The sequence below is a fragment of the Diabrotica undecimpunctata genome, chromosome 4 (assembly GCF_040954645.1).
Source record: "Diabrotica undecimpunctata isolate CICGRU chromosome 4, icDiaUnde3, whole genome shotgun sequence".
Classification (NCBI taxonomy): domain Eukaryota; kingdom Metazoa; phylum Arthropoda; class Insecta; order Coleoptera; family Chrysomelidae; genus Diabrotica; species Diabrotica undecimpunctata.
Window position 1 is genome coordinate 44,175,581 of NC_092806.1, and position 17,119 is coordinate 44,192,699.

The following is a 17,119-nucleotide window of genomic DNA, read 5'->3' on the forward strand; positions in this document are numbered from 1 at the left end:
CCCAGATATCTGACTTGCATCACCTGTTTTATGGGGTTGTTCTCAACCACCAACTTACATCTGAGTGGATCTTTTGCTATTGTTATACATTTAGTTTTGTTGGTAGAAATGGTCATATTTAGTTGGCGGCCTATCTGAAAGAACTGAAAGAGCTGTCTCTGAAGATCATCTTCTGATTCAGCAATAATTGCTGCATCATCTGCGTAACACACCATACCAATTCTTTTGTTGCCCATTCTGTATCCGAGATTGAGAGATCTAGTAGGTTAAACAAGAAAAGGACTAAACTGTCGCCTTATCCAATTCCTCCAGGTGTTAGAATATTTTCAGTGAATTGGTCTCCTGCTCTAACTTGGGTTACATTGTTGTTATTTAGGTTATGGACTATCTTTGTTATGTTGGTCGGCGTTTTATTTTCTATTACTATATTTAGAATGTCTCCCAGGCGAATCCTGTCAAATACCTTCGTCAGATCAATGAAGCAAATATACGCTGGCATGCCGAACTCCGCTGACAGACCGCCCTCTTGTAAAACCTTGTTGTTCTTCAGCATTAGTGATATGCCTTTCCAATTTGTCCCTAAAAATACTTATGAAAAGTTTCATCATTGTATTTAAGAGGGTTCTTCCTCTGTAGTTTTGTGGGTAAGTTTGTGTCCTTTTTTAAATATGGGGATTGTGATGCTCTTATGCCATTCCTCTGGTGTTTCTGTGTCGTTTAAGATTTTGTTAAATAGTTGTGACAGTTTACTTGCAAGTTCAGGGCCTCCATATTTTAAGAGTTCATTGGATATACCATATGTTCCAGGTGATTTTCTGTTTTTTAGATTTTCGATCTTTATTCAACGTTTCCTTAGCATCATATAGCTTCTTAAAATGCTGTCGCCATGTCTCTATAGGTACTCCCTTGGTCTGTACGAACTCGTTAACTGTTTTTTTCTATTCTGAAGCATTTCCCATGCTTTCTTTTGGGCACCATGTACGCCGTTGGTGAATTAAGCCCAATGTTCTCTTTTGATTGATTTTATTCTTCCGTTTACTTCGTTTCTTACTTGGACATATTCTGCGAGAGCTTCTTCCGATTGTGTGCCTTTATATCTTAGGTAGCATTTGCGTTTTAATTTAGAGAGTTCTTTAACTTCTTGACAAAACGAAGGTTTGGTGTGGTTTATCGCCCTCGTGGTAATTTTCCGCTTTCCAATTGCTTTTTGTGCTGCTTGGTTGATGCATTTCCTGATTTTTTGCCAAGTATCTTCTACTCCCCATTCTGGTTGTAACTCGATCTCTTTTACTTTGCTGGTAATCCTGTTCTCATAAAGGAGTTTTGTACTCTCTGTTGCTAGCGACTCTATATTGTGTTTTTCGATGAGCATTGGTGGTTTTCTGTTTCGTTGCGGACATTCTAGTAGCATCTTGCTTAAACCAGCTAATAATTCTCTAATTACATAGGTAACCAACTTCACAAAAAATATCCTTTGTACTTAAACATAATTATTGCTATTTCATGAACAAAGTGATAGGTCAAAAATTCAGTAGGATGAGAGGAAGGAATTTAGTTAGTCTTTCGTTGTTATTTTCTGCATCTAATTTGTAGTTGCGATCCACACAGAACATCATAAATTGTCTCCATATATAAGATTTAGATTTTCTTGTGTTACTCGGTATATTTTCTTTAATGTTTTGGTTTATAACTTTGTTTGAAGTACCACCGAAACGACTCATTTTGACGTATACAGCTACAATAATTTTTTTGGCAAACGTCAAACTTTGCATGGTTACGTCGTTGAAAACACGAAGCTGATAAACCAATCAGAATTGAAAGACAGTTGGTGTTTTCGCGATAACACAAGCTGTCTTTGGTTTGTGATTGGTCAGATTATGTGAAAATTTTAAGATGAGTGAAATAGTCACGTACACACACATTCCCTTCTCAACTTTATTAAAAAAAACATCAGTCATTGTCATTGTCATATTTGATTATTAAAAAATAATTTGCTCATTTTTCACCACAGAATGTTTGTATCATAGTGCAAAATAAAGTTTTTCAAGTCGTAAGTGTTTTTTTAAGTATAATCCGAGAAGTGTGATCGCCAACGTAAGGTAACACATTTTAATTATTTATTATCACTCGAACCAGATCGAAGGTACTGCCCCAACTGGCAGTGAGCAACATTTCAGGAGGAGAAATAAAATCCCCCGGTGTTCTAATTAATAAATACAAGATTATTACACACTATACCTATATTGGGCTATTAGAGTGGTCGCCAAAAATCACCTTTCCGCTATTTTAAGGAACTGTCAAGTTTTAATAAATTTTACATCCTCCCTGACCTAGTCAGTTGGCTGGCACTAACCGTTGGACAAAGTCGTCCTCCTTTCGAACAGGGAAGATATACGTTCCCTATATGTGAAATTTTATAACATTGACCTCTTTTCATTAAATCGTTACAATTATTAACCGTGATTAAATTCCGTGTAATTCAAAGGTTTTCACCTTTATTTTCGAAGACAGTTTCAACTACTTTTAAAATGTATTTTTCACATTTTGGTAGTTTAACAGTCAAAATTTCACATTTATTTGTTTAATTTTAAAGTGCAAATATATTTATCATCGCGTGCTTTAATCTGTGGACCAATGAGCACGTCGATGCGTATCGCCCTGCCTTTTAACTTCTACACAATTTACGATTGGCCTATTGACTTTGAAATTCACATATCGATAAAATAGAAAAATTTATAAAAACTGTGCACTTTCTAAGCCAAGGCTTTAAGCCTCCAAGATGCTCCACCAGAAGAACACCACTGCCTCAGTTGGTTTTTCGGTCTGTTTTGATTTCGTTCAACACAAATACATTCAACTCAAGGCTGACAAGGATCCAACGATCCTAAACGGGTATGTTCATATTTCGAAATAAAGCTATTCCTAACCCTATCCCTAACATGAACATTTGTCATATCAAGCCAAGACAGTTTAGTCTTATTCCGGCTCCCATATAGGGTCTCCTATACCCTGAAAGCCCCCTTCACTGGGCTATGCTCCCCACTCGTCCTTAGACTCTTTTGCTTGGACTTTTTCACTACCAAACTGGACTGCCAGACTGGACAGAAAACGTTTTGAATAATTGTAATCCTTCTGGATAAAATTTTAAATGAATTTTTAATAAAATATACCATTATACACTGAAAGTCTTTACTTCTCTGTAAGTTTTATAAACTATGGTATACAACCAACCACACAATTTATATTATGTTTGACTTTTTTTTTTCACAATTTTATAACCTTTCAAAATTAATTAATTCCTAATTACCTGAAAGGTAGTTCTCTATTGGCAGAGAGCAATGGCACCACTAATGAAGCTACTGAAAAGAACATTCCTGAACACGTTAATGACAGCATGGCACCCAATCCGTTGCGGTAGCTAGACTTGTACTCCTCTAGATGATCTGGTAAAATCCTACATGGCCAGAATTTAGTTGAAATATTGCTTAGAATTTCACGCAAAGGAGCGGCATGATAAGTAAGCATTAGCATCTTCAGTGTGGACTAAAATGTAAAATCAAGTTAGTCTGGCTTATTTATTTTATGGATTTATTTTAATGAAATATAAGAGGTTATTTATCGACAGGCAATATATTATACACATGTTAGGTCTAATTGTATAATAAACAATGATAAGAGAAATGAAATATAATATTTGTGATATTTAAAAGACAAGTAAAGTTTAACCAACTCTATATATAATATATTGTTCTGAAGCCATTTTCTTGTGGCATTTTAAAGTAATTACTATTTAAATGGGAATAAGCCACAATTAAAGGTTAAAGTACTTTATTGACGTTTCAATTTCCACTTCGGAAATCGTTCTCAAAATACGATTTTGAGTATTTTGAGAACGATTTCCGAAGTGGAAATTGAAACGTCAGTAAACGTATTTTAACCTTTAATTGTGGCTTATTCCCATTTAAATAATAATTACTATATACCTATAATATGTCTATTTATTTTGCATTTAGTGAAAACATTAATCACATTATAAAGTATTTTGTTAAAAATTGGTTTTTTTTTAACAGATATTTAAAATTAAAGCATTTTGCACCCAAAGAAATTATATTAATAAAAAAATATTAAGATTTATAAGTAAAAAGTTGTACTATTTACCATATACTAGGTAATGGACTATAAATACAGTTTATTTTTGCGTCCAAACCATTTCTATAGGGTTTAATTCTGGATGTTGCTGGAAGTTTTAAGGAAATATGAGAACATTTTTGCAGCAACTTGTTTAATTTATATTGAATATAATCTCTATATATATCTAATAAGAAACAAACTGCATTGCTACAGGATGAACATGGTAAAGTTATATTTAAAGTAGACGACAAACTTAAAGAATGGAAAAATTACGTCACGAACCTATTCGAAGACGATAGGAGTAGTTCACCTTCCGATATTACTAACTGCGACGGACCCCTAATAACACGCTCTGAGGTTATAAAAGCCATACAATGATTCAAAGATGGCAGAGCGACTGGTCCTGACGAAATTCCAACTGAAATATATAAGCTTATAAATGATAGCAATGTTTTAGAAGCTATAACTTCGTTTTTCAATACCATTTACCAGAATTACCATCAGCGGACAACTAACTACCTAATGGTTGGTCTAATTCACTGTTTATAGCTCCACCTAAGAAGACAACAGCAAAAACCTGTGCTGATTATAGAACCATCAGTTTGTTAAACCACTTATTGAAAATTTTTCTGAAGGTAATACATGGTCGTATCTACAATAAATGAGAGGAATACCTGGATGACACAAAATTTGGTTTTCGTAACGGGTTTAGAACGAGGGAGTACTGTTTGGAATAAACGTACTAGCTCAAAGATATCGAGATATATCTGTAGACATATACTGTTGTTTTATTTACTTCCAAAAGTCATTTGATAGTGTTAAGCACTCTATATTGATCGAAGCTCTAAAAGACATTGTTTTGGACGGCAGAGATGGTGCGGAATCACAGGCTCTTAATATTAAAATAGGAGTACGACTGGGATGCCTCTTGTAACCCCTGCTTTTCAACATTTACTCCGAAAGAATTTTCAGAAAAGCACTTTCTGAAAAACAAAAAGGAATACTTGTGAACGGTGAAGTCATCAATAATTTGCGATCTGCGGACGATACAATATTCCTAGCTTCTAGTCAAGATCTGCAAACACTACTTGATAGTGTCGTTGAGAGTTGTAGGGAGGCAGGTCTGGATCTGAACATACGGAAAACCAAAATAATCGTAATAAGTAAATATTTATTTACTATACATATGTATAGCATATAAAACCATCTATATATGTAAATAATACCAAACGTGAGCAAGTTTATAAAATCGTTTACCTTGAAAAGCAATTAAATTGTAACGCAGAAAGTCTCGGCGAAATTAGATCTAGGATAGAGCAGACTAGAGCGGATTTTAAAAGGATGTCCAAGCTGTTATGTTACAGACCTAAAATTGGCATTGAGGATCCGCCTACTCCGCTCCTACGTGTTCGGTCTTACTTTATGGTTTAGAGTCCTGGACTGTGAATAAAATCGATCTAAATCGCCTTGAGGCTTTCGAAATGTGGTGCTATAGAAGAATTTTAAAAGTTTCCTGGGTGGAAAAGATTCGAAACTCCACAATACTAGAACGTCTCAGCAAGACTACTGAGATCATAAAAAGCATCAAGTAGAGAAAGTTGGAGTACTTCGGACATGTAATGAGAGGTCCCAAATATAGGTTGCTACAAAATATTATGCAAGAAAAAATAGTACCCAAGTCCAGGACAATAAAGAACCGCATGGTTGAAGAATTTGCGAGATTGGTATGGTGTTGAAACAAGAATGCTATTTAGTGTGGCAGTAAATAAAATTAAGATAGGTATGATGGTAACCAACGTTCTGAAAGGACATGGTACATGAAAAAGATAATCTCTATATAATACAATTGTTATATTTGTTGTTGTTAACCAAGGTAACATATCCGTTTTTTTGAGAATTATTAGTAGATGCTCTATTGTTATGTAAATTAAATTATGAAGAATTGTGAGACACAACAGCAGATCCTACAGGCAAATTGGAGATTAACTTTTCTTCTAACTATTTTTCGTAATTTTCATTTCATCATGATTATCTCCCGACTTAAAATCTGAAGTAAAAACCAAAAGGGCATTCGGTACTAAACTTATTTGTCCAATACAGTGTATAATAACTAACTTAGTTTCTTTTAAAAGGATTTTGAATAATTATGTAGCACTATCATTTGACCAGCTATTCCGCGTCGTATGTCTTGCATGTATATACATTTCATCAATATATACAATTGACTTACCGTTACTTGTGTAGTATTTAATACCGTCTGACTACTTTTCCTTTTTTTTTTAATTGCTGTATTGCCAGATTTCAGTAAGAGCCTAAGAAGGTATTTATTGAATTTTGGCAGGCAACGGTGGGGGGAAATCCTTTTTAGACATCTAACGTTACGGAGCAAGACACTGTGGTATCTTTCAGCCGAGTAAGATACTAGATCAGAAAACCCCAGAACAGTGCCGGATTAACCGCGTTCCGGCTAAAACCTGTACCACCGATCCAGAGAGGTGGTCTTATCTTTCTATGAACAACTAAAATAAAAAATTAAAAACTTACAAATAATCATACCCCTTACCGTAAATCTTTATTTAAATCCGTAGATATTTGTGTTAGGCCATAAACTAATAAATACTAATAACCATAAATTTCAGATTCTTGGTTCAATTTCCTCTGTCGTCCTGCTCCTTCTTTTTTATCACCCCAGAAATCAGACAGTGTACTTGTCCATTCTTTCTCTCCTTTTAAAATTGTTTGTAAATGTTTACCATGTTTCTTTCATCTAGCCCGAAACCCACTCGCCTCTCGAAATCTCCATTCTCATTTACCCATTTCTGGCAGTTAAAAATATAGGCGGGAGCCTCCGGTACCCCAAAAACAGTACAGTCTGTCGAGGTAGATTTGCCTATTCTATTTGTGAAGGTGTAAAAAATCCATGTCGGGTCAGAAACTGCCTCAGAAAGTAGTCCAGTTTCAGTTTCCTAAACTTACATTTTCACCACGGCTTCAAATCAGAACTAAGCTCCTTCGTCTACCTTGCCTTTCCACTATCATTCGCCCATTCCCTTTGCTACTCCACTATCGTTTTTTACCTCTCATTCTCATCTATATTTACATCCATCCTCCTTACATACACCCTCGCTCGAACTTTGCACAACACATTGGTCGGTATCACCGCTCCAATGACATACAGAACCTTATTTGAAACCGTCCTGTATGCACTAGACACCCCGAAGAGCATTTGTTTTTGCCAAGTCTCCATCAGCTTGGCGTATGTCGAAGTGTTTAGTGCGTTACACTACACGGGGGCAGCGTATGTTACCACCGACTGGAAAACTCCATTTAGCATCCTTCTTTTGGTGCTGCCTTGGCCTCCAATGTTTGTCATCAGCTGTATCAACGCGTACAGATTTCGATTCGCATTCTTTAGCGTCTTTTGGATGTGTACTTCGAACCTCAGTCTTTTCGACAATTAAACTACCAGATACTTTACCGATTTAACCGGTACAACCTCCACATCTTCCACTATAAAACGAAGAGAGGATTTGTCCCGGCTTCATTTTTAGAACTAACATGCTAACTTTTCTTGCTTTCTGCTTTTTTCAGGAGCTAGCTGTAGATCGTTTTCTCTGATTCACCTACTAATTCTTGCAGGGCTGTTAGTCGCATTAGCCATATCCGTTTTCTGACTGTCCTTTCGCAACCAGTGCGAAAACCATCGGCATAAGCTACAAGAGTGCATCCCCTTGGCATATGTAGCCTCAACACCCCGTCGTACAGGACATTCCACAAGATGAGACCTAGTACTGAACCCTGTGGAACACCCTGCGATAAACTGATGCTGGTATCTTTTTTTTTTATGGACGTGTTAGTAAAGGGTTTGTCAATTACGTTGACCAGGTACTCATTAACGCCCAATTCTCTCAGCCTGGATATGATTTTTCTCATCATGCCGTGTTAAAGGCATTCTTGACGTCAAGCAGGATGAGAACGTCAAGCAGGATGGGGATGTCAAGCAGGATGAGGACGGCAAGCAGGATGAGAGCCACTCCTCTCTTTGTATTCTGTGTGACTAAAAGGGTTACTTCTGTGGCGCATCTATAGTGACTCTTTTGGCCCTAAAACCATATTGGCAGTCGCTCAGCGCATGCTTTTTTTCCAGCTCTCGCCCAAGGCGCCCTTTCTGCTCGTTTAATTATGCGACTAAACTAAGAAGGCAAATTGCCTAAATCGCACTTTTTCGTCTTCACCTGTACCTTTTGGGATAAGCACAACCTTAGCTTCTTTCGTCGTAGTTGGAAACTGCTTTTGTTTAAGCAGTTTATTTAGCAATATCAGGAAAACCTACAGGTATATTAGAGGGGCAAGTCTTACTGTCTCCGACATGACTCCATCTATGCCAGATGCCTTTCGGATTTTCATCCGTTTAACAGCCTAGTCGAGTTTCAACTCAGTAAGAGGTTTCGCCTCTACGAAACCAGTAACCCTTCTCCTGAAACAGATTACTCCACCTTTCTCTCTTAAATCTTTTTATCTCATTCCTGTATTTATTCTGCATTCGCTTTAATTTATTTATTCTCTCTTCCAAATCTCCTGCTTGCATCCTTCTTAACCTCTTACACTCGCTTCTTACTCTTAAGCAATTTGTCCTTAGATGTTTAAGCCGCTCTTTTCACCAGTCTGGTTGTTTTCTTTCATACCTCCCATTTGATCTTACACAAGCCAACTCCTATGCAGCACTCTGATCCTCAATCAACACACACACACACACACACACATCGTCGCATCCTGGACCAATCAAGCCAAAAGCACCTATAAAAATCTCGTCATTTAAACATCTCTTTAGATTGATATCCCCATATTTCCGTTTCTGCCAATTACTAGCTATTTCAAAACTCACATACTTATGTAAGCTGAGCAATTCTTCTTCCAAAATGGTCCAGCTTACGACCCTGTTTAAAACAGACGTTGAAATTAGTGTGATGTCCAGAAAGGATTTAGGATTTACTATTACCTCTCATGAATGTAGGTGCCTTACCGTCATTAAAACGGTAAGCTCCACTCCACTACTTAACACGTGGAGTTAGAATGTCATTCGATTCAATTAATAAACGTAGATAAATCTTTCCTTTTTTTTATTTGAATTTCAAATATTTTGCAATCCTGTAGAGAGAACTCAAATTTCCAATACAATCGTACTCCTCTTCGAGACTTTTCTTCGCGATTTTCGATGATACACGAAAACCTTAGTTTAAGAGTCAAAAAGAGATACAAGAGTCGATTGTATGCCTAATAAACTGTTAATCATAATCCCTCAAATCTGTAGCAGTTGCTTTCCGTTTAGCAGATGTAGCTGAAAATTCTTTTAAATTATTTGAATCTTCTTTTGTAAACATATTCACAAGTTGAATTATTCCTTCTTCTGTGTGTTCAGATATTCCAGTAGCTTCGGTCACACGTTTTTTAGTAGTTGTTTGATTATCTTCAGGAAATAGTTTTTACTTATATTTAAACAATATAAACTATCCTTTATGATTTCTGTGTGAATCTAATAAATTTACTAGTACTATATTTAACGGTCTCAGTTCTATAAAATTGTTTCTAATACGCGTATACGCACCTTTCTTTATGAGCCTGGACACCATAATGAGACTGAATTACAAACTCATTTCAAATCCAGTAGTTAGAAATTCTCGAAACTAATTCTTATCAGTTCCATATATGACCCTAATGACTATATAAATAGTTTTACAGATAAAACAATCGTAATTAACTTAATGTTTCTCCTACATTATTAAATTAGGAGAGGAACAGTTCCTCTCCTAAAAAGTAATGTAGTGCCAATAAGTGCCCCTATTAAATTTAATGTCTGTTTTGTCCTTTTAATTGTGTTCTGTTTGTCCCTAAGTGTCCTTAATTGTTTTAGTTTTAATAATTTTAACATATCTGACATCACAATTTTCTGCCAAAACAGAAATCAAATTCACTTTATAAAAAAAATTGATAATTACATGTTAAAAAAATTGCACACCCACAAAATTGTACATCTTATTTCATTCATTGTCATACAACTGTCCTTTTATTGTAAAAAAATTTCAATAAATTAACACACATTTCTAAAATATATCTTTTAAATAAATATAAATAACTTTTAATAATTTAAATAATATAAAACATCACTTTCGTTTAACAAACAAACACATAATACCTCATTCCTATTTCATTTGTTAACATCTCTCACCTCAAGAAACTTCCCCGCTAATTATCAAACAGTTACAATAAAAACCGAAGATCGCCCATCATCAGCAATACAGGATAGTTTGAACTATGTTTCCCGAATCATTAACTAATAATTCTTGTACCGTCATCAATTAATTTACTTTGTACCGTTTGACCTGAAGATGCTTTGCAAATTGTAGAAAGCGAAACCGGTCGTTTTGGTAGTAAAATTAAATTGATTGTGAGTAAGTCTTAATTTATTTCTTTTACCTATTTTTTTTATCTGAGTTAACGTTGTCTGATCGAACTATGAAGCTGCGAGATTAAAGAAAATTTGATATAAAATTCAACATTGTTGTCTCTGATATTCCAACTATGCAATTTTGATGTGATATTGAATCGCCAGACAATATCATAAGCTTTATTAATATCAAAAAAGACTGCAATATAATCTTGCTTATTTGCTATGCTTTATGTATTCCTGACTCTAAGTCTATTAACTTATCTATAGTGGATCGATTTTGTCTAAATCCGCTTTGTTGTGGAATAAGGAGTTTTTGTTGTTCTAAATACCATATCAGCCTTTTATTTACCATGGTTAATATAGTTTTATTGTTTATTTTTAAATAAAGTTTGACCTATATATGAAAAAACAAACAATATTTAAGAATAAAATTCAGTATATACATGTTGGCCCTTGACTTTTTCCTGTATATGGATTTTACCATAATGTTTTGAAAATAGAGACTTCATGGAGCCTTGGGAATTGAATACAGCTACCTTGGAAATATAGATAAACAGACGTTTATTCAAACTTTAAATTGTAGTTTTCAAAATGTATGAATATGAAATACTTTAAATGTAGTTCCATTACAGTATTTATGGCAGGGACATCACGAATATATTCAGACCATTCAGTAAATGACGCAATAGTCTTGCTGATTGATTGAAATCGATAACATTTTCCTTCAAACTACAATAATGTAGATTTTCAGTTTGTATTACACAATAATCTAATAATCGGAGTGCATACTCACACTAAGATACATGCAATAAAGTCATTCATTTCATTTTAAAAGAAATCTGAAAATAAAGTTTACAATATTGATTTACTTTATTAAAGTGGTAATATTTTATAGCTATCTTATTGTAAGTAAAAGTTAATTCGAAAACAAATCAACCTTTTGGCAAATGTAATAAAATATTGTTTGGAAGCAATTTTAAATATTAGAGACAGATAAAATATTGGATTTGCTTAACCCAGTGATTCTCAACCGGTGGGGCGCGCCCCCCTAGGGGGGCGCGGTATTATTAATAAGGGGGCGTGAGCCTATTCGAAAAAAACATCAATAACATTGACTTCTTTACTAAAATCAAAGCAAAACAAAATTCTTACAAAATAAAAAATAAAATACACATGAACACTGATATAACAGGTATAATTATAAAGAGCACTGAACACTAAATTATGAACAAGTTTAATAATAAATCAGTGACTTCCTTGAGCTTGATTTGTAGAATAAAGTTTATCGTAACGGGATGTAATATTAGAAATAGACGTTCTTAGTTCTTTTTCTATATTTAGCTGCGATCTATGTTTGGTCTTCAAAGCAGCCACCGCAGAAAATCTTGTTTCGCAAAGGAAGGATGTTGAAAACGGCAATAGTATACGGAACGCTCTGGTTTTCAGTGCAGCAAACTCATCATTTACTCCTGCCCAAAATTCAAAGAGGGATTTATTATTAAACTGTTTCTTGATTTCATCATTTGCCGTGAAGTCAATGAAGGTTTCTTCTTCGGAAGTAGAGAGTTCTTCCGGTGTAATTTGGAACGGATTCCTAACACACTCGTAACTACGTCGGCAAAAAAATATCTTAAAATTTCTAGTCAGCATCGCTAAATAATTTTCAATGGTTACAAAAACAACTTTCACGTGTTGTTCTTCAACCTTGTAAGTTTTAATACATTCATCTACACTTGCAAACATTTCTAGGTTTTTTTGCTTCACAATTCCAATTTTTTACAAAAACCATTAACTTTATCACTCGTATCCAATATATGTATATTGGCTCCTTGAAACTGAATGTTCAAAGTATTTAGTTTCTCGAATATGCCAACCAAGTAGCTCAATTTCATCAAAAATAAACTATCGCGAAACATCTCGGCTTCAGGTCTATTTTCTTCTAGAAACATGGCGATTTCATGCCTTAACTCAAAAACACGTTGTAAAAATTTCCCCCGTGATAACCATCTTGCTTCACAATAAAATAATAATGTTGAATGTACTGGCAGCCATGTCTTTTCAAAGTGCAGAAAAGATTCTGGTTTTCAAAGATCTCATTTTTATGTAATTAACTACTATTACAACCGTTGTTAGCACAATATTCAGGCCAGGAGACATTTCTTTGGAAGCCAGAGCTTCTCTGTGGATCATACAGTGTGTCCATATATACATTGGAGACTTTTGTCCCACAAGCGCTTGTAGACTATGAAATTTTCCGGACATTGCACGAGCACCATTTGTGCATATTCCGATGCAAATCTTTTACTCTATTTTTGCTTCATTCATTCATATAATCGTTTAAGATAGCAAATAATGCGAGCGACGTTGCTTTCAGTTCTATTGGTTTGCAAAAAAGTAGTTCTCCTACTAATGATATGCCATCACACAATCGAACGTAGGCAATAAAATGAGCATCTTTATTGCTATCTGTTGCCTCATCAAGCTGAATCGAAAACAGCTTGTCGCGCAACTTCCCGAGTAGCTGATCCTGTACATCCTCAGCTATATCACAAATTCGACGTGCAACAGTATTATTTAATAGAGGTATAGACTCCAATTTTTTGGCAAAATTATCTCCAAACATAGTTTCTACAATTTGAATTGCAGCTGGCAAAATAAGCTCTTCACCAATAGTGTGAGGCTTTTTACATCTAGCTATTTGCTGGGAGATTTTATAAGAGGCAAGTAAAGCTTTTTCATTCACAGTCAAAGTTTTTTTAAAAATGATTTTTATTTTTCATGTGATCTTAATTTTAACTTGAAGAATTCTCGGGGTTGATTAATGCACTCACTACGAAGCGTTTCCAAATGTCTTTTAAGTTTATTTGGTTTCATGCTGTCGGCTGCTAAAATTTTTGAGCAAATGATACATAGAGGCCGTTCTTCTTCATTTACTTCAGTAAACGTAAACCCAAAATTTAAGTAATCTTAAGAATATTTTCTTGATTTTATTTTTGGAACCACTCTCGCCTGTACACTTGTTGATGCTTCACTAGTATCGAATGCTCGCTTACGCCCAGTTAAAAATTTATCCATGATTTTGTATAAATTTATGTATATTTACCTACTGCTTGGAATATTTTAATACCGTGAACTGCAATTAATACACGTAAACTACAACATAAACCTTCACAATAAATTTAACAGGTGCAGAAGGACTGACTGGAATGACTAAATTGACTCGACTAAGGTCTGGGTCTGAGGAGGAGAGAGAACTCGGAACTCGGAACTTCTCGCGAAAAGAGACGATCGGTTCTGGATTGGTGTTGCCACATATCAATAAATTTACTTCTTCTCGGTAATTTGATAATTAAGGTTTACCGGTAAGTTTAGTGCAAGGGCGGATCCAGAGAGACTGGCTAAAAAATTTGACAAATAAATATACTTTAATAACGATAAGGTTTGATTGTCTTTATGGAACCTAAGTGTGTGAAATGTGCCTTAAAAAAATTTCGGCACCACCGAAAAAGTTCATGTACCACCAGCCCCCCCCCCCTGAAAATCGGTCCTGGATTCGTATATTTTTATTGTATGAGGGGGGAGGCGCGGTGAAAATAATTATATAAAATTGGGGGTCACAACTGGTAAAAGGTTGAGAAACGCTGGCTTAACCCATTAACGGCCAAGCAATGAAAAACAATAATTTTTCCGAATTTTTTTTTTGAAACTAGTTAAAAAATACCTCAACTAAGAGACTTTAATGATTAAAAAAAATTAACAATAACATCTAAAAAATTAAGGGTGCGTGTACGTACCCTTGACCAATACTATTGGCTAATACGATTATTATTTTATATGAAACTTTTGCATAACCTACATTTCTTTCGTGAACTTGTATCGTGCCTTCTAACCAAATGACCAATATTGTCAAATCTTACATCGCCAGGCAAACTATCTTTGGAGGGACGTCCACAACCCGAGTGAGGAGCCACTTCTGTGTTCACTATTTTGAAATTGTAATTGTGACATTTTACTATCATTTGCAATATTGTAAATCTTCCAGCTATTTACGACTGTGCTATCAATAAGAGTCATAAATAGAGGCCACCACCATTTCGTCCCTCTTATTCTGATTAGGTAATTAGCAATGCCATTATTGTGCAAATTAACACCACCAATAAACATATTGTATTCGGCTACTACATTAGGCTGAGATACGAGAATATTTTTGTATTCTTTCCGACTGTATCGTTCTGTTTGAACAAGAGGTAGTAATCTGCAGCTATCTGTTATTACCCTAACAGCAGAATTATCATTCAATCTTACAAGTAAAACTTTAGATGCTGTATCAAATGCAGACTCGAATGTTCCTAGTGTTTTTTTTTTTAACGTGTTGCTATTCTATAATGGACACTTTGCAGTGCAGTTTTCTCTTATAGTAAATGTGGCAAAGATCCTGTAGATCCTGCAGTGTCGCAAGAAGAGCATAAGAAGATGGGGTTTTTCAACTACAGAAAGAAACTCTAAAACTATCTTTGTTCCCAAACTATTACGGGAATAAAAATTATTATGTTGTTTTTCTCCATATGGTATAAATTGTATAAATAACCTGTATGTGAACAAAGACACCATAATTTAAATTCAAATCTTACAAGCTTTCCGAATGAACATCTTGCATGAATGACGTCCAAAATATGGTACCATTTTCTAGTCTATTTAAAGTTTATGCTTAAATATACCAAATTGTAAAAATTTTATCGTCGTATTACTGCGAAAAGTCACTAACTAACAATTTTGTAGTTTCGAGCGATTGGAAGTTAAAGATGAAAATTGATTTTATAAATTATATTTTAAAAAACAATTTATGAACTATATTTTTTTACAAACTTAAACATCTGGTGTAAAAGTTGTGCTAACATTTTTCAAACAAAGTTTATTTTTTCATAATGTTTTGAGGAAAATATGGAGTTAGTGAATTTTTGCACAACAAAATTACATGAAGTACCAGTTAGTTACTTTATTAATTAATAACTTTAAGAATACAAAATAGGGTTTTAAAAAATCATTCACTTTCTTCTTCTTGATCTTCTTCGTCGTCTTCTCTAGCAGGTTCTGCAGTATATTCTGAAGTATTGTTTGTGACGGCTAACGATTCATACCAGGGATGTAGCTCTTCCGGTATAATACTTTTACGACAAAGTTTCATTAAGTCTTGTTTCTTCAGAATGCTTGAATGCTTCAGAGTGGTTGATGGTAAGCTTTTTTGATATCTGTAATTGTATTTTGGCGACCTCGCTTACAAACATTAAGAGTCATGTAGGGTCCAGTATGACTGTAACGGAATTTAATTAGACCTGGATATTGTTTTTCATAACGTAGACACTTTATTTTAAGCCATTTTACCGTATTACCGTCAGTACTTTAGTGCGATTTTTAATCATTCTTGTACTAAGGTCTTTAAGGTCAATTATATCGGAGAAACCTAATTGATTAACATGATACGTCTTAGCCTTTTTATTAATTCTGCTGGATCTGGTTTTTCTCATTATGGTCATCCATTCCATGACAGAGTTAACTGATATATGCCTTTTTTCTCTCTCAATTGCGTTGTGCATACTGCCGACTTCGATGAAATAATGGCCAGTCATAAATGGATTCATTTTTTTTTGTGAATGTCTTAAGACCGGTTAAGGTGATAATACTCTTTGCATAATGGCAGTTTAGAACAGAGTAATCACCGTAAGATTTGTGCAGTACACCGGAACTGAAGAAATTTTGGAAAATGATTATATAGGATGTCCCACCAGCTTTGTTGTCATTTGCCTGCTTGATCCAGCACCATCTACGTCAGATCTTCATCCCTGAGTATGGAAATGGTTTTCTTTTTGTTCCAGTTGAGAGTTTTGTCCTTGCAGCTCCAATCCCAGAGATAGCAAGTTTTTTTTTAAAGTTAAGTGGCAAAGTTTGTGAATTAAGGTAACAATTAACATAATAATTTTTCCAAATTAAATAGACATTATTTTTGATAATTGATAATTGCTTTCATTAAAATAAAAGAATTTGTAATATTTAAAGTTTTATAATGTGTTAGAGGCGTGGCCAACAAAATGTCATAATTTATTCTGTCATACAATGTTTTGTTGACATATGACATTTTGGTTTAAATCTGCTGTTGTTGTAAAACAATTTTAATTTGATTATTAGATAGAAAAGATATTTTATATAGAAGGTTAAATTTTAAGATATTTTCATAAACAAGAATATCTTTAATTTTTATTAATCTAATCTGGCCGTATTAATAAATAACCTAGGAACAATTTCGAAAAATTTTGTAGCAATCTCCTTTGTAAACAGATAAGCACGTAAGATTTTGTTAATTTTATTATTATGTTATTTAGTATGCTTCTTGTGCAATCTGTATTTTTGATAACTGTTTGTTTGAGACAAAAATAAACGTTTGATTTGTTTTTCCAACCATTTTGTTTATTTTAGTTTAGAAAAATCTCCTAACTTTTTTGTGTTTACTTATTTAGGAAGGAAGAGCCTTTTTCGTCTTTCCTC

The 17,119-nt window shown here is 34.4% G+C and overlaps 1 protein-coding gene across 2 annotated transcripts in view; it reads right to left on the minus strand.

The window, feature by feature from the left end:
• The window catches only part of LOC140439464 (odorant receptor Or1-like), a 167,948-nt gene that overhangs the window by 121,590 nt on the left and 29,239 nt on the right, over positions 1 to 17,119 (minus strand). For both annotated transcript variants that reach the window (XM_072529388.1, XM_072529387.1), the window contains exon 3: positions 3,308 to 3,543. In XM_072529388.1, coding sequence (XP_072385489.1) covers positions 3,308 to 3,543 — 236 coding nt within the window. The remainder of the gene's footprint in view (positions 1 to 3,307; positions 3,544 to 17,119) is intronic.